This window comes from Monocercomonoides exilis (genome assembly GCF_001643675.1).
Source record: "Monocercomonoides exilis strain PA203 chromosome Unknown scaffold1-2713096, whole genome shotgun sequence".
Lineage (NCBI taxonomy): Eukaryota > Preaxostyla > Oxymonadida > Polymastigidae > Monocercomonoides > Monocercomonoides exilis.
In genome coordinates, this window is record NW_027150546.1 from 2,019,401 (window position 1) to 2,043,244 (window position 23,844).

General features: G+C 37.9%; 4 protein-coding genes across 4 annotated transcripts; 3 read left to right on the forward strand and 1 right to left on the reverse strand.

The window, feature by feature from the left end:
* Positions 1-849: 849 nt before the first annotated feature.
* Positions 850-2,724, forward strand: MONOS_13277 (uncharacterized protein; the record flags this gene model as incomplete). The annotated part of the gene is made up of 2 exons (XM_067865967.1): positions 850-1,657; positions 1,829-2,724. The coding sequence occupies 2 exons, from the start codon at positions 850-852 to the stop codon at positions 2,722-2,724; spliced, it is 1,704 nt and encodes a 567-aa protein (XP_067736506.1).
* A 1,653-nt stretch (positions 2,725-4,377) lies between these two features.
* On the forward strand, positions 4,378-13,618 carry MONOS_13276 (putative ribosome assembly protein 4; the record flags this gene model as incomplete). Its single annotated transcript, XM_067865966.1, has 10 exons — positions 4,378-4,381; positions 4,596-4,620; positions 4,679-4,719; positions 4,762-4,862; positions 4,958-5,152; positions 5,202-5,385; positions 5,536-5,876; positions 6,378-7,744; positions 8,076-10,836; positions 11,115-13,618. 10 exons carry the CDS (start codon positions 4,378-4,380, stop codon positions 13,152-13,154), a joined length of 7,059 nt encoding a protein of 2,352 aa, XP_067736507.1. The 3' UTR covers positions 13,155-13,618.
* MONOS_13275 (uncharacterized protein) lies at positions 13,617-17,014 on the reverse strand (the record flags this gene model as incomplete). The annotated part of the gene is made up of 1 exon (XM_067865965.1): positions 13,617-17,014. The coding sequence occupies one exon, from the start codon at positions 17,012-17,014 to the stop codon at positions 13,907-13,909; it is 3,108 nt and encodes a 1,035-aa protein (XP_067736508.1). The 3' UTR covers positions 13,617-13,906.
* Positions 17,015-18,698: 1,684 nt separating this feature from the next.
* MONOS_13274 (putative pre-mRNA-processing factor 40) lies at positions 18,699-23,243 on the forward strand (the record flags this gene model as incomplete). The annotated part of the gene is made up of 6 exons (XM_067865964.1): positions 18,699-18,710; positions 18,829-18,883; positions 19,052-19,309; positions 19,404-21,304; positions 21,524-22,814; positions 22,885-23,243. 6 exons carry the CDS (start codon positions 18,699-18,701, stop codon positions 23,241-23,243), a joined length of 3,876 nt encoding a protein of 1,291 aa, XP_067736509.1.
* Positions 23,244-23,844: the final 601 nt, after the last annotated feature.

Sequence of the window (23,844 nt, forward strand, 5' to 3'; positions counted from 1 at the left end):
TTGAATAGATTTTTTTTATTTAAATAAACCAGGCTTATTCAAATGAACTCATGTTTATTCGAATAGATCAAGTTCATTTGAATAAACCGAGTTCATTTGAGATAGACTGAGTTCATTTGAGTTACGAAAATTAATTTATTAAACAAATATTTTTAATGTCTATAAAATTGATTGCAAAAACTTTCAAATATTATTTGCATAATAATTATGTTATTTTGGAAATGATTTATGTTGTTTTCAACAAATTCCTTCACAAATCAAAAGGATCAAAATATTTTAAAAACTGAATAAATTCTTTGTCACCAATACATAATTTAAAACGCATCAACATCACATTTTTTGATTGTTAAACCTTTTGTGAATGTTATCCACATGCTTTAACAGTTTTAAAATTTGATGAAAAGAAGAATTCCACGAATTATGAAATGAAAAGAAACATTTTATTAGCGCAAAATAAGTGAATTGAAATTATTCAGATTTATAAAATGGATTGCATCAACACATACATAAACAACTTGTTTTTGAACTTTAATTGATTCGAAAACATTAAAGGACTTGTGAAAAAAAATTATCGGATAATATTAGAAATTGATATAATTTTTTAAAAAAAGATAAAAAAACAAACTAATGAGTCTTCATTATTTCATTGAATAATGAATAAAGTTCAACCGCTTTTCTCTTTCTATTTGGACGAGCTTCTCACACAAGCATTTCTTGTTTCATCGTTGTCTGCCTGTCTGGAACATGCGAAATTCTTCTCTGCTCAATCAAACCATCAAAACAAAAGATCGCATACACAACGCATTGAATGGAAACAGCGTTGACTTGACGAATGTCTCGACGATCAATATGGAGCTGATGTTCGGAAGCATTGAAGCTGTGTTGGCACTAACGGAAATGCAAGACGGGACACAAGAAATGAATGAAGGTGACAGTCCAATAGTGCACCTGAAATGCTGCACGCTCCATTCACTTCTCCAAAATGCTCCATCTGAGCCCTCTATCATCAGTTGCAGTGGTATCGAGCTTTCCAACGTGTCCGTGCAAAACACAACGATCAAGAATTGTGAAAGTAGCCAGAGCGAGAGCGGCGGAGGAATGATTATGATATTGAGCGAAGGAGGGGTTTTTGAGTGCTGTTTTCCCACAATCTCTGGATGTTTTTGCTCGGCAACAGGAAGAGGAGGCGCGATATTCCTGGATTGTTCTTCGATCACAAGAGATAGCCTGCTTCCTTTCCTGTTGAAAAACACATCGTTCATGGAAAACAAAGCTTTTAGGGGAAGAGACGTGTACGTGAAATGCACGAATATCAAATCTCAAATCAGCATTGAGCTCTTCCAGCTGGACTTCAGACCTCCGTTTGTTCGGGATCTTGCCATGTGGGGATGCATTGCACAGAATTATTATGACGAGGAAGATCTGTTGCTGCTTGTGGTTGTGTATCAGAGCGAGACGATATTTGCGTCTTCAACAGCGGACAACGCGTCTGATTCGCGGCAGTGTGGTGGGATGAGCGGGCCTTGCATTTCGCTGAATGATGCGCTGCCCCACGTCATTCCTTCGGCTTGCAGCAATTTGCCAATCGATAAAAGTGCTGTGGTATCAGGTGAAGCAAGTACACATGATGTGACGATCAAATCGCTGGATGCGGAAGGTGTAAGGGGGAAAATTTTGCTGAATAGCAGCATCGGAAGCGAGAGGAGCAGCATCGTTTCGTGCTAGTCGAGAGTGAAAGTGGAGTTTCTGACGATTCTGTTTGGGGATGCTTTTTCTTCTTCTCATTCCAGCTTAATATCGCTTGCTGATGGCAACTTGTCGATTGCAGACACAATATTTGCTCAAGAAGCTTCTGGTGGAGGATCTGAAATTGAACTGAATTGCTCTATTATTGAAATAAGCTGTGGAAGATTGACGATTTTTGACTGCACTTTTGCTGGCCTCCATTTCAGTTCTTCATGCCTGGCAGCAAGTCGTGAGCAATATTTCTCGTGTGCATTTCTGAATTTCACAGATGTTATATCTGGAGTGCTTATGGATTTCCACGATCTGGCAAAGCTGTCCATGCAGCCGGTGCGTGCATCCAATTGCAGCGCTCAGCGATCAGGCCTCATTCTTCGCAACTGCAAAGACTGCCAGCTCCAGAACATTCAGATGAGAGGCACTCAGAATGGATCAAGCGTGATTGTGTTTTCCTCAGACGGTTCTGGAGGGCATTCAAACATCCAGGGCAATCATTTGGAATTCGATGATACTCGCGTTTCAAGTGAATCGTTGGTTTCCGTTGAATGCCAAGATTCAGATGTTGAGATGAATTTCTTGGCTGTTTCTAACACCATGTTTGGTGATGAGTGCTCAGTGAGCGTGACGTCGAATGACTCAGCATCTCGGTCGAAACACTCTTCATTACAAAACATAACCCGAGATTCGCTTGGCCCGTGCTGTTTGGCTGTCTCATCTTTGTCTTTGTTGCTGGAGTTGAAGAAATGCTCGAACAAAATGTATGCTTCTTCGTATAAAAAATGTTGCATTGCGGCGTTGACAGATTTGACAGATACTTGCATGTTTTTGTGCGTATTCGACGGAGCAGCAAGCGCGTCAGAGCTGAGAACGAACGACAAGCGATCAGAAGAGCTATGCCAGTGGAGCGGATCGATGGTTGATCTTCTCAATTGCTCGGTAGCAATTAAAGACATCACAATTACCAATTTGTCCAAGATATGACTGTCGATCTCTGGTGGAAGCATCTCCACGCTATTTATATTGTTTGCTAATAACAGCCCGAACGAAGCTGGCCATCTATCCGTAAGGAGTAGCATCGCGTGCTCTGGCCATGCACTACTGTTCATTCAAAGCCTGAAAGGCGGGGATGGCTTTCTTCATAACTTCGACGTGAATTGCGGACGATGATTACACCTTCGAAGGCTTGGCCTGAGAAAGAGAATCAGTGCTTTTCATTCCACAGCTGGCTTCAGTGAAGTCTCGTCTGCAAGGCAGTACCCTTGACGTTGATCTAACTGGATCCTTGCTCCTGCCCTGTGGCTTGGCTCTCCATGTTGACTTATTCGATGGTTCGGTTCACAATCTCCAGTCGTATCCGCTGCAGTCAGAGGAGTTTGTAGGAGAAACAGAGTTTCACACAGCTATTCCAGCCTCAATTATTACAACTGCGTTTGAGGCAACAGAAGTGTCCGTGAAGATCTTATTTGGAAGGACTGAATTTCAAGCCTCAACTGATTCATTCATTCTGAAAACAGAAGAAAGCATCAATCAAAAGGAGATGAAAGAATTGTTGAAGGAGGAAAGGTTGGAAAATCAATGATGACATTGGTTGTTAAAGTTTTATTCGTTGTGACATTATTAATTGTACTTGTGGTACATTCCGTAGCAACTATTTGATGGAGGAGGGCAAAAGAAGAAGCGAAAAAATGCAAGGAGATTTTTAACGATATCATAAAGAAAAATCCAAAGGAAGTCGAGATGATAATGACATAGACATCATTTGATGCTCATTGGAGGAGAGAGGAGAAGAATGCAGTGAAGAAGAATATTGAGAGGCTTTGTGAAATAAATCGATTAATGAAAATAGAATATATCTTCTTAACGGAGAAAGTCGCAAAGATGAAAGCTGCATCAACCTGTCGACTCGACTGAGCGCTTCAGAATTATATGCAATGTTGGATGTAGATCACTTCACGAACATCAATAGAAACAAATTATTGTTTTTTATATTTTATTATACAGAGATCAAATGAAAAACCAAAAAGTTGGAATGGAATAGAATAATGATAACAAATTGATATGTGCATTCATTTCTTCCTCTTTTTATCAAATAAAATTATCTTTAAACATATCTGAAATTTTATTTTACGAAAAAAGAAGAATCTCAGTTTTTAAGATTTTTCAATTTTTTTGTTGATAACGTGAAAGATAAAACACAAAAATATTATAATAAGTGTTCACTATTTTTTTATGAATTATTTATTTAAGTGTATCGCACTTTATTCAAGTGTCACTTCAACCATTTAAAATAACATGACTTCATTTAAGAAAAACCCAGTTCATTCAAATAAGTTGAATCTATTCAAATATAAAAATTCTATTCACAATTCATCTAATGTTCATTATTCACAAAAACCCAAGTCCACCAAGAGAGATGCTTTCCAGAAAATAATTCATTGTCCATTAGATATTGAATTTCAAAAATTATAACTCACAAGAATTCAGAACTTAGGATTTGGCAATTTTGTTGTGTATTACATATTTATTTATTTATTTATTTATTGCTTATTTATTCCTTTTTTATGTTTTTGTTGTAATATGCCTTAAGAAATTATATATTTGAAAAAGGTTTATTTTTTATATCATGAGAAAAAAATGAGTGTGAATCAACTAAAATTTTCAACAATCACAGACTTGTTAAAACAATCGAAATAATTATCATAGATCATCATTTCAGATTCCGTACTTTTCTTTTTGCCCGTATTCGTTTGCATTTGAATAAAATTATATGCAATCCAAAATTTTCACAAACACAATTGAAATTTATGATGGCTGAAATGTGATCAAATCTTTTTTTTTTTGCTGTTTTAGAGAATTTTTAAATTCAGAAAAATTTAGGTTTGCTTGCAATAGAATTTACTGCCATTTTTCATTTTAATAATTTTATTTTTAACAGGCTATTAAAGCAGAAAGTTGATGGAATGGAGCGGTTTGAAAGTTTTTAGTTTTTGTTGAAGAAATAACGCAAACATTTCAAAGAATCGTTGAGAGAAAAAATCTTGTCTTTTTCTCCAGAAGAATTTGAAATGTTTAAGATGGATTTTGATAAATGTGCTCCAACAGGAGTTGATTTACCTTCAGTGTGAGTTTTGTTATTTTTTTTTTAAAAAATGAGCATCTTTTTGGATTGTTTTTTGATATGGTTGCATTATAATTTGATGTGATTTTGTTTTAGTTCGTTTCACTTGTTCATCGGCACATTTTCCCGAACAAAAAAGAATTATCTCAAGAAGACATTTCTTATATCTCAGAGCTGTTCACTCAAATTGACGTTGGCTGCACTTCGGCTCTTTACTGGAGGGATGTTTCTGCATACCTTGTAAATAAAGGTCCAATGCATAGCCAACATGAATTTCAAACATTACCAAGAGTTTGAACTGTTTTTTTCTCTTTTAAGTCCAGATTTATCACATAAATAGTATTCACCAACACCTAAAATCCATTCCAGGAATTTTGATAAAGTTGCTGATGGAGCTATTTACCTTCCTGGATTGAAGCAGAATCTGACATATCATAGAGATGGAACAATCAAAATATGGAATGCATCAAATTGGTCGTATTATGATTCTTTCCAGGCGCATAACGCACCAATTTCCAAAATAGGTAACCTTTGAATTCAATTTTAGTTATTTATTTATTTATTTATTTTTAAACTTTATCTTTGATTTGCCATTTTATTTTTAAAAAATATAATTTTAAAATACCTAAAAATAAAAATTACGCAAATTTTCTCATATTCATTTGTTCCAACAGGGTATGTGAAGGAATGCAACATGATAGTTTCGAGCTCTGTCGACCGCACCATCTCCTTTTGGACGTCGTCGGTGCACACACACCTGAAGACGCTACCCGTGGAGCACCCACAGATGTGCTTTGCCTATTTCCGGAGCGAAGCAGCCAAAGAAACAGCAAAAGAAACATCCAAAGAAACCGCAGAAAGATTCCACCAGACAGGAGCAATTGGCTCGTCTGTTTCTCTCGTTGCAGCAGCAGATGGGGCAGAGAAGAGGCAGAGGGAGTATTCGAGTGGGCGGAAGAACATCCTCTTCTCGGGAGGGCAGTGCAATGATATCCACATGTGGGACTTGGATAAAGTGTGTTTGGGTGATTGGTTTGGTTGATTGGCTGATTGGTTGATTGGTTAGTTGTTTAGTAAAGTGAGTTAGTTGTTGAGTTAGTAAGTTAGTGAGTCAGTTTGTTAATGAGTTTATGAGTAAGTTTGCTAGTTTGACTGATTGGTTTGATTGGTTTGATTAGTTTGATTGGTTGTTTGTTTGTTTGGTTGGTTTATTGACAACTCATTTGAGGAGTGAGTGAAAGAATGGATGTTGAGTAAGTGAAAGAGTGAATAAGTGGAGTGTGCATATGTGTTTTTATGCATTCATGTTAATGAATATGCTTATAATTTCACTCGAATGATCGTTTTTGAGCTCCTTTTCTCGTTTATTGTTGTTGTTATCGAGTAACTGTCATTTTGTCTATCTTAAAATTTCTGATTCTCTTTCTGATTCTCTTTCTCATTCTTTCTCTCTCTTTTCTTAAATTATTTATTTATTAATTTATTTCTCTCTCTCTTTTTTTTTCACCTCCTTCAGCTCACCAACATCGACACCCCTTTTCATTCTCGCCCAGACTCTTCAGCTTCACTTAGAAACATGAGCAATATGAATAGCACAACAAATTATTTTGCATCTTCCTCTCCCATCCTCGCTGACAATTTCTTCGAAGGCGATTTTCGCTCTCAAAATGCTTCGCGTTGCTCAACTCGTCCTTCTTCTTCTTCCTCTTCTTATTCTCTTTCTTCTCTTACTTCTTCTTTGCCTGCAACAAGACTTTCAACCGCTCGGCAGCCTGTTTATTCCGATTCTCGCCCTTCGACTTCGGAGTCAGCTTCTTCTTCTTTTCATTCTTTTCACAATTCTTCTTCGTTTCCTCCTTCTGCCTCTTCAACTGCCCCTCCTTCTGCTCGCAATTCCACTTCACCTGATGGCATTGTTGCTTCTTCTTCTTCTTCTTCTTCTTCTCCACAACAACAACAAAATAATTTAGCTTCAATTGCATCCACATATTCACTCATTGCACATGCTGCTGCTTCTCTTCAATCTTCTCAATCTTCTCCTTCTTCTCCTTCATCTCATTCTTCTCCTTCATCTCATTCTTTCCTTCCCCAAAAAAGCGAAAAAGAAGACAATTTCATTGTGCAGATGTTTCCTTCTTCGTATAAACAACAGACAAACCAAGCAAATCAATTAAGCCAATCATTTCAATCGTCCCAAGCACGTTCTTATTATAACCCTGGTTTATATGCGAATTATAATTCATGTTTTAATTCGTCTTCTCCCAGTTCTGCTCAAACACATGCACATCTTCAGACAATGGCATCGTCATCATCATCATCTTCTTCTTCTTCATCTTTCTCTTCTTCCTCTTCTTCCTCTTCTTCTTCTTCCTTTTCTTCCTCTTCTCCTTCTCTCTTCAAACAACAACAACAACAACAACAAAATCATCTTCATCCTCATCACCCAACTGCACATGATGACTGGGTGATGGCCTTAACCACCATGCCTGAGACAAACACACTCGTTTCTGCCTCTCTCGACCGCACTGTGAAGCTCTGGGACTGCCAAACATGCTCCCTCAAAAACAGCCTGCTTGCCCACAAAAAGGGAATTTATTCACTGGCTTATTCATCTAACATGCATTTGCTGTTCACTGCCGGGTTTGAGAGGGAGGTGTTTATATGGAATCCCCTGATGAAGCAGCCGATCGAGATGCTGAAGGGCCACACGTTCTCCCTTTTGGATGTGATTGCGCTGGATTCTTTGCCCGTGCTGATATCAGCAGACTGTGCGGGCTATGTGAAGATTTGGGACTTGAGGCTGTTTGCGTGTGTGCAGACGCTGTCTTCGTCGGCGATGGTGGCAAACAGAGAGACAGCGGATGAGCTGATTGGGAATATGAAGTGTGTTAAGAAGGGTGACGTTAATGACGTTAATGACGTGATTGTCAGTGTTATTATTGATATTATTGTTGTTGAATGAAGAATTAAAAAGAATCTATATTTTTATTAAGAAGAGAGGGAGAGGTTAAAATGATTGTCGTTTTTTTTCCCCCTTTACTTTACTTTTATTTTATTTTTTCCTCATCATTTTCATTTTTTCCTATTTATAAATAAACTTTTTCTTTTTCATTTTCCTTCCTCCTTCTTTATTCCTTCTTTATTCCTTCTTTATTCCTTCTTTATTCCTTCTTTATTCGTTCTTTATTCCTTTTCCTCTTCTCATATCCTTCAGACCGCAAGCCGACCCCACAGTTGTTGGCGGCTTCCGCCCTTCCAATCTCTTCTCTGCCGTCACATTCGACAAGGACACCCTCCAAATCTCAACCACATCTGACAAAATTGTCACATTTTCTCCAGAACAGAAGGCAGAAGACGGAAGAGTGAGCAATAAGCCAATCACAGAAGTGCTGTTCAACGAGCATTTCCAGACGTTTCTGGTCACAGCAGGAAAGGAGTTCTCTGTGTGGAATGCGCACACAGGCAAATGTGAAAGGTTTTACACGAATTTCAATGAAGCTGATGTGACATGCATGACAACAACAGACACAGGGATGCTGGTGATCTTTGGCACATTCGATGGGAAAGTGAAGATGGCTGACTATGCAACTGCACGAATCCTGTCTTCTTCTTCTGTTTCCTCTGCAAATGTCGAAGTGGAAGCTGTTTCGTTCATCCCGAGAACTAAAATCATTGTAACACTTTCTTCTTCCCCGGCGAATGCGATTGTTGTTTTTGACGCCACAAGGAAAGATCACTTGAATCGCCTTCGTGTTTTGGCTCCTCCGCCTCATTTGATAACACATTTGGCTTTTTCTCTGGCTGCTTCGAAGCTGTTTGCGGTGGCAGAAGGGAATGTGATTTCGATGTGGAATGGAGATTCTCTACATTCAGCGAAGACGATTGTGTTGGACGATGGAGAAGGAGAAGGAAGAAAAGAAGGAAGAGAAGGAAAAGATGGAGAAGAAAGAGGAAGAGGAAGAGGAGAAAAAGAAAGAGGAAAAGAAGAAAGAGGAAAAGAAAGAGGAGAAAAAGGAGGAGGAGTAATAATAAGTGTGGATGAGATGACAGGAACCTCCTTTGCATGTGCTTTAACAGCAAATGGAGAAGTTTATGTGATAAATTTGCGATCAGCAGCAGTTGTGAAGAAGTTTGATGTGAAAGTGTCAAGTTTAATGCCACGAAATTCGATTGATGTGAAGGGTAATCAAAGAAATCAGAATATTCATCAGAAAGGTGATGAAAAACAAGATTTGAAGTCTTCTTCTTCTTCTTCTTCTTCTTCTTCTTCTTCTTCTTCTTCTTCTTCTTCTTCTGCTTCTGCTTCTGCTTCTTCTTCAACGTCTTCTTTCTCTTCTTCTTCTTCTTCCTCTTCCTCTTCCTTTTCCTCCTCTGATGTTTATTCCAATTATCATTCACTCAAACCTCAACCTCCTCAAAAGATGATTCGTGTGCAATGTGCTTATACACCTCCTTCTTGCTCTTCTCAACCTCCTTCTTTTCTTTCTTTTCCTTCTTCTTCTTCTTTTTCTTCTTCTTCTTCTTCTTTTCCTTTTTCTCTTCCTCTTCCTTCTTCTTTTGCTTCCTTTTCTTCTTCTTTTCCTTCTTCTTCTTCTTCTTCAAATTCTTCTTCTCCTTTTCCTTCCACTCCACAAAATGAACAAAATTTCAATCAAATTTCGAATAAAAAATCGAAAAAATTTGAAGAAAAAACGAAGTTTAGACAGCAAAAAATGAAACAATCTTCGTTTTATGGGAGTGTTAAAGAGATGGAGGTGAATAAGGAGAAGGAGAAGGAGAAGAAGAAGGAAAAGAAGGAAGAGGAAGAGGAAGAGAAGGAAAAGGAGGAGAAACATAAAGAAGAGGAAGAAGGAAAAAAGATAAATTCTTCTTCTTCTTCTTCTTCTTCCACCGCATCACCTTCCACCCCATCACATTCATCAGTCACTCCATCTGCTCCATCTGCTTCTCCTTCTGCTTCTACTACTCCTCCTCCTCTTTCCATTCGAACAGACCTCCTTCCCTCTTCCTCCTCCTCCTCCTCCTCCTCCTCCTCTTCCTCTTCCTCCTTTTCCACCTCAACAATATCAACAACCACAGCAATATCAACCACTCGCTCTCTTTCTCAGCCTCTTCACAGCCATTTCACCCACATCATCGTTTGCTCTTCAGACAAAAATGAAATTTTTGTGTTTGACGCGACTCAATTCATTCTTCACACAGAAAGAACAAGAAAAGAACAAAATGCTTCGGCTTTGTCACTTTCTTCGCCTTTTCCTCTTTCTTCACCTTCTTCTTCTCCTTCTTCTTCTCCTTTTCCTTCTTCTTTTCCTTCTTCTTCTTCTTCTTCTCGTCCTTCTCGTAATGTTATGTTTAATTCCCCTTCTGCCAGCTCTCTTTCAGGAAACAGAAAACAATTTGACCAAATTCAAGCAAAAGAACAGAAATTAAGTGAAAAAGAAGGAAAAGAGGGGAAAGAAGTGAAAGAAGCTAAACAAATGAAAATTTCAAATGAAACAGGGGAAAATGTGAATTTATCAATTGAAGCTAAAAGCAATGAAACACAAACAAACAATGGAAGTGGAAGTAATAGCAAAGCTTCAAAATTACCGAATTTTCCTTCTTTTCCTTCTTCTTCTTCTTCTTCAGCCTCTTCTTCTTTTTCCTTTTCCTTTTGCCCTTCTCATCTCCAGCAGACCCAACGTTCAGTTTTTTCCAAAAATTCCGCATCTGATTCAATCACCACCCGTACTTCGCAGTCGGCCGCGCCGGAAATTGTGGAAATATCCCGCTTTTCGCCCGTTTCTGGCGAACCGGGGAATATTTCCTTTAGAATTTTATCTGTTCCACAATGTATTGTTGTGTGGACTCAGAGCCAGGAAGTGAGTGTTTGGTCGATTTTTGGGGAGAAATTGGGACAATTGTCAGCGCCGGAATGGAAATTGGACCCAAAAACGGAATATTTCCAGGCGCAGATGGTGGCGAAGGCGGAAAAGGTGTGGTGAGTGAGGAGAAAGAGAGAAGAGAGGGAAGAGAAAGAGACAGAGAAGGGATGGTGTTTGAAATGATATTTTTAATATTACTGAAAACAAATATTCGTTTTTTTCTAAAAGAATATTTTAATTATTGCATATATTTTGACTTTTTCAATTATGAAAATATTTTCTCTTGTTTTATTCTTTTTTCCAATTCTTTTTTCCATTTTCTTTTCTTCAATTGTTAATTTATTTTTATTTATTTATTTTTATTTGATGCCACTTTATTCATCTTTCAGACCATCCAAATCCTCGATGCCAAAAAAGCAGCTGAAAAGCGCCAGAAAGTGAAAGCACCCACAAAAGAAGAAGCAGAATTCATTTTATTTTCTCACTCGTCCACTCCTCAAAGCTCAGCGGGTGCTTCTCGTGCTGCCTCTGCTATGAGCAGATCATTCAGAAACAGCTTCAACTTTGAAGGAAGAAGCAGAAGTCAGAATAGAAGCAGAAGTGGAAGCAGAATGTGGGAAAGGTTTAGCAATATGAGTGAAATTAGCTCTGTAAATGAGAAAAATGGGATAAATAATAATAATAACACAAATGGAGTAAATCCATTAAATGGCGTTTCTGCCACCAACACTGCCAATTCAACGCTTCGTGCTTCTCTTTCTCCATTCGCTGTGCATCGCCCTGTTTCCCTTCTGCACTCAGCAAATGACTCAAATGAAGGAAGTTTAGTAACAACACATGCTATTGGAATGCAATCATCATCATCATCATCTTCTTCTTCTTCTTCTTCTTCTTATCCTTATCCTTCCCCTTCCCCTTCTCCTTCCTCTTCCTCTTCAATTGATCCCGAAGCGCTTGCTCTTCAACGCCGCCGTCGCCTCCCTGCTTCTCTTTTGGCATTGCTTTCATCAAACATTTCTTCGTCTTCTTCTTCCTCCTCTTCTTCAGCTGGAGGTGATGATGAAGATGATGATGGCTCAACTTTCATCACACAGACAGAGAAAGAGAGAATAAAAAGAGAGAAAGAAATCGAAAAGATTCGGCAAAGCGCAGAATTTCAGTTTGAGAAGCAGTTTTTGACGCCGAGAAGGAGAATACAGAAGCTGCAGGAGAAGATGAAGGAGAGGGAGAAGAAAGAGAAAGAGGAGAGAAGAAAACAGATTGCCAAGTTAAAAAGCAAAGCGAATGAGAAAGAGAAGATAGAAGCAAATGATCGAGAGACGGAGATGGAGATAAAAGCGAGGAAGCAGAGGGCGTTGGCATATTCGATGGAGCAGGTGGAGATGGAGATGCTGATCAAGGAGGCAGCACCAGACACATCTTTGCTGAGCTTCATGGAGCAGGCAGAAAGAAGGCAGATGCAGTCGCAAATGCAGAAGAGAAGATATTCAATGAGTGCGAATTCGCAAAGGGGGAGAAAAGGGAAGGAGAAAGAGAATGATACGGAGAATGCGGAGAATGAAGAAGAAGAAGAGGAAAAGAGGAAGAGGATGAAGAAGAAGAAAAAGGGAGAAATCAGCAGTGCGGAAGTGAGGCTGCAGATGGAGCGGAAGCGGAAGGCGGCGGGGAAAGCAGACGAATTGATGGAGAGGAGGCTGCAAAGAATGCATGCAGAGCCATTGAAAGAGATGATGAGGCCAAGAGAAAGAGAAGTTAGCCCACTTTCATTGGAATTTCTGGTGAATCTACCGAAGGGGAGCTCACAGCTTCTGGATTCGGACTGGGCGAAGATGCAGGCGATAGAGGAGAAGCAGAGGAAAAAGAAAGAGAAGGAGAAGGAGAAAGAAAGAGAGAAAGAAAGAGAAAGAGAAAGAGAAATAGGAGAAAAGGAGCTTTTGATTAGTTCTGACGCAGCTGCTTCATCATCATCGTCGTCGTCATCTTCTTCTTCATCTTTTTCCTCTTTTCCTTCCTTTTCTTCTTCTTCTTCTTCCAACCTCGTTCTTCCTTCTCTTTATGACACCACAACAACACCCAGCAGCCGGATAATGTCTTCATACGGCTCTCGCTGCCCAAACTCTTTCCTTCTTCGCTCTTCTCTCCACAAACAAGGCGATTTGGTGCAGAAAAGAGCTCAAAGCCCAAAAATGAATGCTTCTTCTTTTATTTCTTCTTTTCCCGCTTCTTCTTCTTCTTCTTCTGTTTCTGCTTCTTCTCATTCAGTTTCTGGTTCTTCTTCTTCTTCTTCTTCTTCCTATTCTTCAACAAATTCTTCTTTCCTTCCATCGCTGAATAAAGAATCGAAGGTTGGAATTTCGAAGGAGGAGGAAGCAAAAGAGCCAGTTGTGAAAAGAGGTATTAGCATTGCACTTGATGGAACCACTTCATAATTCTTGTTGTGTTTGAGAAAAAAGAAGTAAAGAAAAAAAAGAAAGGAAAGAAAAAAGAAAGAAAGAAACGAAAGTTTTATTTTTGATTCGAAAAATGCTTATTTATTATTTTGTTTACATATTTATAAAAATATTTTATCATCTTTTTTTAGAAAATGCTTTGTAATTTCTGTTTCAACGTATTTTTGACAACTGTATTGTGTGGATATTGTTTAAATAATCTATCTATCTATTTATTTAAAGTTTGATTGATGCGATTTTTAAGGATATTTTATGATTTCATTATGATAAGCATCTTTTTCAATGAAAACAATTTTGTTTTTTTGTTCTTTTATTTTCTTTGAATTCAAACATTTCTTCAGGTTTTTTTATGTTTCATCATTCATTTCACAAATATGTGATTATCTTATTGTGTGCGATATTTTATCCATTGCCTTTTTTTCAACAAAGAGAAGCAGCTTATTCAAATAGTTGTATTTTGTTGGAAGGAAATAAATCCAAACAAAAAGAATAGAAAAGTTAAAAAAAAAGTTTATTAAACATTATTAACATTGCAGTCAAACATTACTTTGATTTTTGAAATGAGCAAAACCTCATAACTCAAAAGATACACAAAAACAACCCAAAATATGAAGAAAAGAAAAAATGAAAAGAAAAAGAAAGAAAGAAAGATATTCAAAAACTGTAATCATTATGTATATTATTATAATAAAATCGTCTAATTAACAGAATAATACTGAATGCTTCACACATTACATGGAAATATAACTTCTCTGGCTTTGTCCAAAGCGCCTCATAACAGCAGAAGAGGAGGTGAGTGAAGGTGGCATTGAGAATGAAGCAGCAGGAAGCGGAGGTACTGTTGGAGAAGAAGAAGAAGCAGTTATTGGAGAAGGCATCTTCGAATCAGACGGAGCACAAGCAGCTGCCAAAGAAGATTCAGAAGCAGAAGTTTTGCCAGATGAATTCCCAATGCCTGGTTGTGTTCCAACTGTATTATCATCTTCCATCTCTTTCACCTTCTCACTCTCTTTCCCTTTGGAAGATTGGCTCAAGTCGTGAGGAGAAACAGGTGTGAAGCCAGAAAGCTTGAAGAGATGGTGCTTCTTCCGATACCGATACACCACAACGACCACAACAGCGACAACGACAAGTGTCACAACAGCAACCACAATCGGAACCACAAACGCAATCACAGGCGGCTTGGGATTGGAAGAAGACGAAGAGGAATTGTTGCGTGGTTGCGGATTGTCTGGATCGTTTGTTAACTTCAGGAAAAACGGGTCTGTTGTACTTGGCGCATTGTGCCCATTGCCAAACATAAGAGCAGCGCTAATTGTATCGTTTTCACCTGATGTGTTGAGCAAGTCATTCATCACATTCACCAAAATAGATGTTTCATTTGTGAACTCGGCAATATCAATCAAAGCAACAGTCTTATTTCCATTGATAACAGTTTCCAATTTGACAACAAGATTGCACGGCAGCAAAAGCGAGCCTGTGAAGTTAAGTTTTGTCAGCTGCTCTCCTTTCTCAGCTGTTACGTTGCTGATTGAAGGGATAAAGAAAGGCGACGGCTTATCTGCTGCATCACCAGACAATTCGCATCCATCATTGACAATCCACAGTGAAGTGTTTGGCTCGTCTCCATCTCCTTCGCTCATGTTAGTCACATTCAATGAAGAAGTGTTAGCGCAGACGATATTGCGGCGAATGGATGGGTAGCCTGCGATCATTGGACTGTTGTTTGTGAAGCGACTATTGGCAACTGTTGCTTTGTTACCAGAGACACGCAATGCACCATAGCTCGAGTTTGAAAATGTTGCGCTTTCAAACACAGCTGAGCAGCCGTCAACAGAAACAAGAGAGCCATTCCAAGTGCAGATTTCATCAGCCCCATCGTTCAGATGCCACAAAAGATAGTTTGTTTCAGGTTTTTTCACGGCAAATGAGCAGGACAGCACTTTCAGTTCTGAACATTTCAGTGCGCGCAGACAAGTTCCTTCTTTACTATTAGACGCTTCAGAGACGCCGAACTCGCATTGCTCTAGTGTGAAAACGAGTGCTTCTGTAGCGGAAATGACACATGCTCCTTCTCCTTCCAAAAGAATGTTAGAAAACGAGCATTGGATGAAGTTTGCAACAGCTGATTTGCAGTCAACAACTGCACTTTGAGCCGAAGAGATTGATTTCAGGCTCATCTCTTTGAATGAAAGTGTTGAGCCGACAGAAGCAGAAAACAGAGAAGATGATTGACAACCTTCATTGTGAGTTGAGTTCCACTCTGAAATGGAGGTGTTTTGAATAGAAACTGTTGAAGAAGGAGCAGCAGACACTAAATTGGGAAGAAGGTTTGAGGTTTGAAGAGGCTTTGATCCAACATTTTGGCAAAGCACGCTTATAAGAGAAAGATTAGCGTTCTGTTGTATAGAAATAAGTGTATAGCTAAGAGTTTTTTCCGATTCGGAAGTTGGTAAAAAGACGAGGTTGATTTGATTCAAGCAAAGCAAATGAGACTCAACAGAAATCAAACTGTCAATGTTCATTTGAGATGGAAATGAAATGTTTAAGCACAACAAAGTTGTATTTGCAGCAAAAGAAAGAAAGGAAGTTGAATGCTCAACAGTTTCAGCATTCACGTTTTCTGTGCTTTTCACTGAATTGCTTGAGATTCTTAAATTATCATTGCCATTTAACCCTTTGATCAAATACGAAGAAGCATTTTCTGTCTCAGCAAAGTGCAATTTCTCCCCAAGAAGCACTTCGCCTTCAATAGAAACTAAGTGCAAGCCTTTTGCTTCTTCTTTCAGATTCACAATCCGCTCGAAAAGAGAGAAAGAAAGAGAGCTGCAGGGAAATGACTTGAACCCGCAGACTTTGAAGGAGTTATTGTTTGGATGTGAAGAAGAGCAGATGACTGTGTCGTTCAGCTCGTCGAGTGCAAACAAGAGAGGAATTGGCGTGCGCAGCAGCTTCGAATCTTCGCTCATGTCAAAGCCGCTGAAAGTGTATGGGCTGTCTGACGAACGAGGAAGACTCGCATCAAATACGAACATTATGTCAGTTTTCGAAATGCACCTAGAAAGTTGTGGCGCATCAACAAACACGTCAAAGCCAAATTGAGCTGTGTTGTTAGCAAAATTTATCGCATTCAAATGAACGTTCTTGCCAGCCCCATCCTCCAAAAAGAGATAGATTGCGCCTCCTCTTCCCGCTAAATGTTCAGCATGATCGTTTCTTTTATTTCTCTTTGGTTGAAATTCGTCTTTCCAGTTCTCGTAAGGCGAGCCATTTGAATCGCGTGGTGCTGAACAGAACAAAAATGAGCAGTCTTTTATAACCAGGTCGCATTCCTCTGCTGATGCAACTTGCACAAAAACAGCTCCTCCACAACAGTTTTTGGAAGTGCTACATGAAGAAAATACGCATTCTGACAAAGAAAATTGTGCAACCTGATTGTGAAGACTGTTTGAAGATGCAGATGTTGTTGGACGTGAAGCAACTGCTTGTGAAGAACCAACAATGCAAATGCATGATCCATTGCCATCAATTCTGACAATGTTCGTAAAGTTGCATTTGGTAACATTGACTGATGACGGATAAAGGAAATCAAGAACAGAAGAAGAGAGATTTGGATGTGATGCAGCAACATCTTTCGTAGCACCATTGAACGAGCACGATGTGAATAAGACTGCCGATCCTTTTTCTGCGATTATTGCAGAATGAAAAGGAACTCCAGATTGAAATGTTTGATTGTATTCAACAAACAGTCCAGATGAAAACACTTTGTCGAAAATAATGCAAGACGAAGCCCCTTCTGCGCGAATGAAGAATTTCTGTGCAAGTGAATTTCTCATCATTGTATCAACTTCCTCCTTTTCTCTGAAACAAATTGGTTTTATCACGCAATTCTCTAATTGCAAACTCCCGGAAAAAACTGAGAAAATGTTGTAAGTTATAAACGAAAAAGCTTCTGAATCTGTTTGATTTATGCCCTGTATTCTGCAATCAACAAGAGAAAAATTCACCAAAGAAGAGACCACAATGACACTTTCAAACAAAAAAAGATCGTTTGGTAAATCGATGCTCAGCTTTGTGAATTGCGAGTTATTATTTAAAGTGATCAATGAGCTTGTTTTTGAAGATTCAGATAACGCATCTGGCACTATTTCAAGCGTACACATGGAAAAATCAGAAACAAGTCCACTTAAAATATTCTCGTCCCAAAACTGAAAATCGTCTTCAAAAGTATTTCCTTGCAAGATAAATAATCCATGGTCTATAGTAATCGATTTTGTTAGTGTATTTTTCGTGTCTAATAAAATTATGGAAGCAAAAGTTGCATCTCCTTGTTGCAATTGATTTTGAAGTTTCTCAATTGTATAATCCAATGGAAAGCATGGATTAGAGACACTTAAACCGCATTCATCCGATGAATCGCCTTTAATTGAAACATAAAGAGTCTATAAATTGAAAATTGAAAAGTTTTTAAAGAAATAAAAATGTGACTCAAACAAAATTATCTTGTTGTTGACAAGTTGCATGGTAAATTACAAATAAAAGCAACTCAAAAATTGCTATCATGAAATGAGCAGAGTCTCCTTTGCTCAAAGGAATAGCAATTTTAGTCAGAATTTAACAAATTATATTACATCAGATCCAAAATAAAATTTTTCAACATTTCTTCAGTAATAAGAACAATTTTTCGATTTTTCGCATCATATATTTTTTTCATTAATTAATATATGCTAACAGCCGTATGCCGGTTATTTTTAGAGCTTTTCTTTAAAAATAAAATTGACAATTTAAATGTTGGATGTTTTTCACCTCCTTCGATATGGCAGCACAGCGATACTGAAGAACCGATTGAGGTTCATCGTCGCGGTAATATTCATCAGCCAAATGAAATAAATGAAGAATTTCCTCCAAGTTTGATTCATAATTATATAATATGTTAATTACTTTCCTTCAACAAATTAATTTTTAATTTTTGTATACTTTTTCATTATAGATAAAGATGATGTATCAAATCCTCCCACTCCAAAATTTTATGAAGAGATTGACGATTCCAGCTCAGAATCAGAAACAGAATCCTCCGAAACACCATATGTGATAAGTAGTGACACTGATGATGATTTTTCGTTTTTTGGATCAAAAAAGAAAAATCCTCTCGGCCTTCACAAGCGCAAATTGCCTAAGAGATTTCCACATTCCGAAAGTGCCAACAGTCTTGACAGCCGCCAAAGTTCAAGGAGTGTCAATATGACTCAAGAAGAAAGAGAAATCTTACAAAAAAAAATTGCAGAAAGAGAAAGACGAAAAAAGGAACAGCAAGATAAATTAGAAGAGCGATTAAAGCAAGCAAAAGAGAGAAAACGAAAAGCATTTTATCAATCATCGTGCTGGTCAGCAATACTGTTTTTCAGTTCTCTTGCTGTTGCTTTGCTGTTAATAGCATTGAATTGGCTTGCATTTTCAAGTTATTGCACCAAAAAGCTGACTCCGCGTATTGCACCACTTCACAATGAAACACATTGTCACAAAATGGAATTAAAAGTTTGAGATTTTTCAAAATATTTCAAAAATTTAATAAATTTCTATATTGCATTTTGTTCGTTCTTTCACATTGTTGATCATTCGTTTTTATATTTTTAACAATTCTTTTGCTATTTAGAAAGATAGATTATTCATTTGGTATGATAACGAGATTAGCAGATTTAATATGAGAGGTTTGTCAAATGTTTTTTGAACTATTAGAATAACGAATTTAAATGCAAATTTTTTGCAAAAATTTTTTATTTTTGCTGACATTTCTATTCTCTCTCTTTATTTTTTTTTTTCTTCGCTTTTTTGACTTACTCTTCCAATCTCGTTTCAAATCATTTAATGATATACAGTTCCATTTATCTCCAATTATATTACACGGAAAGCTGCACAAAGGATGCTTAAGCAAATAAGAAGCGAATGTCATTGGTATACAATGCATGAGTTTAAAGGGAAAATTGATACCTCAAAAAGGAAAGAGTTTGTTCCTGAGCCAGAATCTGAAGAGCAATTAAAATTGTGGTCAACCAGATGCAGACTCATGGGGCAAATGCGAGAAGAATCATTTGAATTGGAGAAAAAATGGCATGATCATCTTGAAAGCATATTTGGTGTTCCAATTTGATTTCATAACATCACTTCATTTTTTTTATCAACCCTTATCTTTTTTTTTTATGGAAGAAAAAAATAAAACTCAAATATCAGCTCGTCCACAGTGGATACCCCACATCCAACCTGATGGACGAGCTTATTTTTATAATGTGCAAGAACAAAAAAGCACTTGGGAATGTCCTCCTGGTGTTAAGCCTCCAAATTTTGTGAAACAAAATAAAATTGAATTTGAAATTCTTGGAAAAGGACACTGGCTTTCGGCTTTATCTCCAGATGGGAAAACATACTATTATAATACTTTAACTCTTCAAACTCAATGGGATCCTCCTCCTCTTTCTCAAATGCCACAGTTTGGTCGCTTCTTGACAGATACACAAAAAAATGAGCTTATTGCACTTGAAAAACGAATTACAGAAATGAAAATTAAAATGAATAAAGACAGTAACGAAAATGAATCGGAAATTAAAGATATAGAGAGCAATAATGTCTCTGCAATGGAAAAAGAAGAATTGGATCAGGATTCTATTTCGAATGAATTGTCTCAGGAAATGAAGAACGAAGAATTTCAATCGGAACAAGAGCAAGAAGTCGAGGAGGCAGATCCATTTGCTTTCTTTACAGATGATTTGTTAAATGAATTAGCTCAGAAAGAAGCTGAAATTGCTGCTGAGGAACAAGAACTACCAGAGGAAGAAGTTGAAAGAAAAGAAGAAGAAAGAAAGAAAGCCGATACTTTATACAAAGAAGGAGAATTTCTTCAAATGCTTGTTGATTTTGATATTACTTCGTCAGAGCAGTGGAAAAAGCAGTTGCCGAAATTATCTTTTGATCGCAGATTTCAAGCGATTGAAAGCTCAGAGGAAAAGAAGTCACTTGTGAAGAAGTATTTGAAAAAATTAAAGAAAGAAATAAATGGAGGCAAAGAGAAGAGTGAAAAAGCAGACAAAAACAGCAGCGCCAGTTCTGAAAGGAATAATGATAATACTGGATCATCAAAGGTTTCAAGTGTGGCTTCGAAAAGTAAGCAAAAGTTGTTAGAAGAATATGCAGCGTATCTCAGCCGTCTGAGCGAAGAGAAGGCGATCACGTTTCTGTCGCCTGAGATTACGTTCTCTGTTCTTGACCAGCGGCACAGTGGCGACAAGAAGTGGAAGCAGCTGACGAGAGAGGAGAGGAGGAGTGTGTTTGACAGGGTTTGTGAGGAAGTCAGAGGAAGAGGAAGAGGAAGAGGAAGCGAGGCGATGGAGAGAGAAAGGCAGAAGGAGCTGAAGGCGCGGTTTGACATGAAGAGAAGGCTGTTTGCGGAAATGCTGAAGGAGAACGGGGTTTTGAGTGATGATGGGAATCTTTGCGATGAAATAGCGAGAAAGATGATTCGACAATCAGAAGAGAAAGAAAAAGAAAAAGAAGAAAAGAAAGAAGAGATTGAAGAAAGCAAAGAAAGTGAAAAAATTGATGAAGAAGAAAATAATCTTGACAAAAAGAACCAATTTTATTTGCCTCTTCGAGAACACATTTCAAATGACAGCAGATTTCGCCAGTTTGAAAGCGAAGAAGGAAAGGCTCTTATCAAAAATGTGTTAAAAGGAAGAGAAGAATCCAAATTGAATCTTTTTGAGTATTTTGCAAGTGAGTTACTGGATGTGTGGAAGAAGAAGGAGGAAAAGAGAATTAAAGAATTTGAAGTAGAGAAGAAAGATAGAAAAATGGAGTTGGAAGATAAAGATAAAGAAGAAGAAGAAGAAGATAACGACAGCGAAGAAGAAAGCTCAGGACAGCATACAAAAGATGAAAGGCATATAGGCAATGATCGAATGAAAGAAGCAACTTTATCATCATCATCATCATCTTCTTCTTCTTCTTCTTCCACTTCTTCTTCTTCTGTTTCAGCTTCTGTTCAGAGGGAAAGGCAGGCTGTTTTGTGGGAAGCTCAAAAGAACGAGTTTGTCACTGAAATTACACTTTCCTTATCAAAATTAGCAAAAATGAGAAGGGTTTGTTTTATTTGTGAAAGTCATTATGTGTTTGTTTTTTTATGATTATGTAGATGCTTTTATAAAAATATTTGTAATTATCAATTTTTTTTTAACATTTTTGATGTATTTTTTTTTTGAAAATGAGAGTATTTCAAATAAGTTTTTTTATTAATTATTCAAATTTTCATTTTTTAACTTCCACATATTTTTTTATAACATTTATTCGACATTCTTCAGAAGGAACTTTCAATCGACCTTGTTCTTCAGTCAATTCGCCAGTCTGTCAGCAGGCAAGAAAAATTCACCCAAAACGTTCAAAGCGACGACACAAAGGAAAGCAAAAATGAACTTTCTCTTTTCCCTCTTCTTTCTCCGAGGCAAAAGGAGGTTTTAATACAGCACGAAATAGATCAGCTTTTGGAGTCAGATCGAAACGCGTTTTTGAGCCTTCTGCGTGATTGGTCAGCGCCTGATGGAGGGACTGTGCAGCCTGATGTTGTGAAGACGATCGGAGAAATTGTGGGGATCGGAGAAATAGATGAAAATGAGGGGAAGGAAGCAAATCACAGAAAAGAAGAGAACGATGTGCAGAAACAAAAGACGGAAAAGGGCGAAGATGAACATATGTCATTCTCTCTGGATGACTTGAACGAAGAAGAAGAAGATAATGAAAAAGAATCTGAAAAAGAAGAGAAAGAAAACAAAATCAAAGAAACTGCTGCTCATTTTGCGACTTCTTCCCAGCAAGCGAAGATATTGAAGAATCCTGTGCATTTTATCACATTTCGCACTGATTATTCGACTGCCAGCAAGGTTCTGTCAGACAACCCTCGCTTTGAGCTTGTTGCTTCAGAAGAAGAAAGAAAAGACCTTTTTGAGTCGCACAAGTTGAATCTATACAACGCAGCCAGATTTGCATTCATTGAGAAGCTGAGGTCGATGCCACTGTCTGTTCTCAACTCGTCTACGGCTATTCCAGAAGATTGGATCAAACTGGAGAAGGAGGAAGAGGAGAGGAGGAAAGAGGAGGAGGAGGAGAAGGAGAAGGAAGGTAACGATAGAGATGTGAAGAAAGGAGTGACTGGAATGAACGATAAAATGAGCATGTCGAATGAAAGAATGGGAGGAAATGGGGGAAGAAGGATGGCGCAGCAGCAGAAAAGCTACGAAGATGATGGAGACAGTTATGATGATAACGATGGCGATGTCGATGAAAGTGTGTTTGGAGAAAAAGATGTGAAAAGCCTGACAGCCGAACAAAAAGTGAATGGGCTGAAGCAGAAGTATGTGAGGGCGCTGTCTTTGGTGCATTTGTCCCCGCAGGTTGCTGTGCTGCATCTGCCGAAGGATGAGGAAGAAGCATTGTTTGTTCACTATGTCAGTTATTTGAGGCGAATAGACTTGAGGACGACACTGACGCTTCCGGAAATTCCTTCCAGTGAAGAGTGGAGGAAAAAGTGGGAGGAAGAAGAGGAAAGGAAAGAAGTGAAAAAGGAAAGGAAAGAAGAAAAGGAGAGGTTATACAGGAGTATGCTTAGAGAAGGGAGCCTTTGGTTGGAGCGAGAGAAAGATAAAAAAAGGAATGTTTCGCAAGACAGAGTCAGAAATAGCAGTCAACAACAGAATCAAATGCACTCAGAAGAAAAGGAATCAGCCAGCAGAAGGCACAACATCGGAGAGAGTTCAAACTCCTCCAGCATATCGCAGCTTCGTCATCATCATCTTCATCGGAGCCCAGATGGCAAGCCTCGTCACCACCACCACTGTCATCTTCATAGTAACTACCATCATCATCCCCATCACCGAAGCGGTTCTCGACATCGTTCAGAAGAAAGAATTGAAAAGCATAGCAGTCATCGACATAGCCAACACCTTCGCAACAAAAGACTCAAAAGAAGCACTAGGACTCGTTCGAGGTCGCGTTCGAGATCCTCCTCTTGCACTTCATCCTCGCTGAGCTTTATTTCTTCATCGCAAAGCACTTCACCGCATTCTTCTTCAGCTTCTGAAAGAGTATTCACACATCACAGCAAGCACAGAAGTCGTTCAGAATCTTCTTCGTCTTCATCTTGACCTTGATCTAATTCAGACTCTGATGGTAAAAATGTCAGAAAGAAGATGCAAATTCATAGGATAATTGGATGGAAAGCTAACCTGGTTTTATTACAACTCTTTTTTATTTATCACCAATGAATTCTTTTTCGGCTCATGAACTGTTTGTGAAGTTTTCATTTCTGTGCTTTTCTAATGATTCTCATTTTTATCAAAGGAAAGCTAAATAATAAATATTCATTAGATGAAATTTGAATAAGAAATTTCAATTCGAATAACTTTATTTTATTCGAATAAAATATAAGTTTATTTGAATAAGATACACTTTATTCAAATAAGCTCACTTCATTTAGAAATTCCCAACTTCATTTGAGTTTCTGTTTTATTATGATTTCATAAAGAACAGAACAATGAAAATTAAAATTTGAATGTTTGATAAAAATTGTTTTTATGTGTTTTTCACTTTTGCAAAAAAGAAAAAAGATGATTTCTTTTTTCTGAAATTC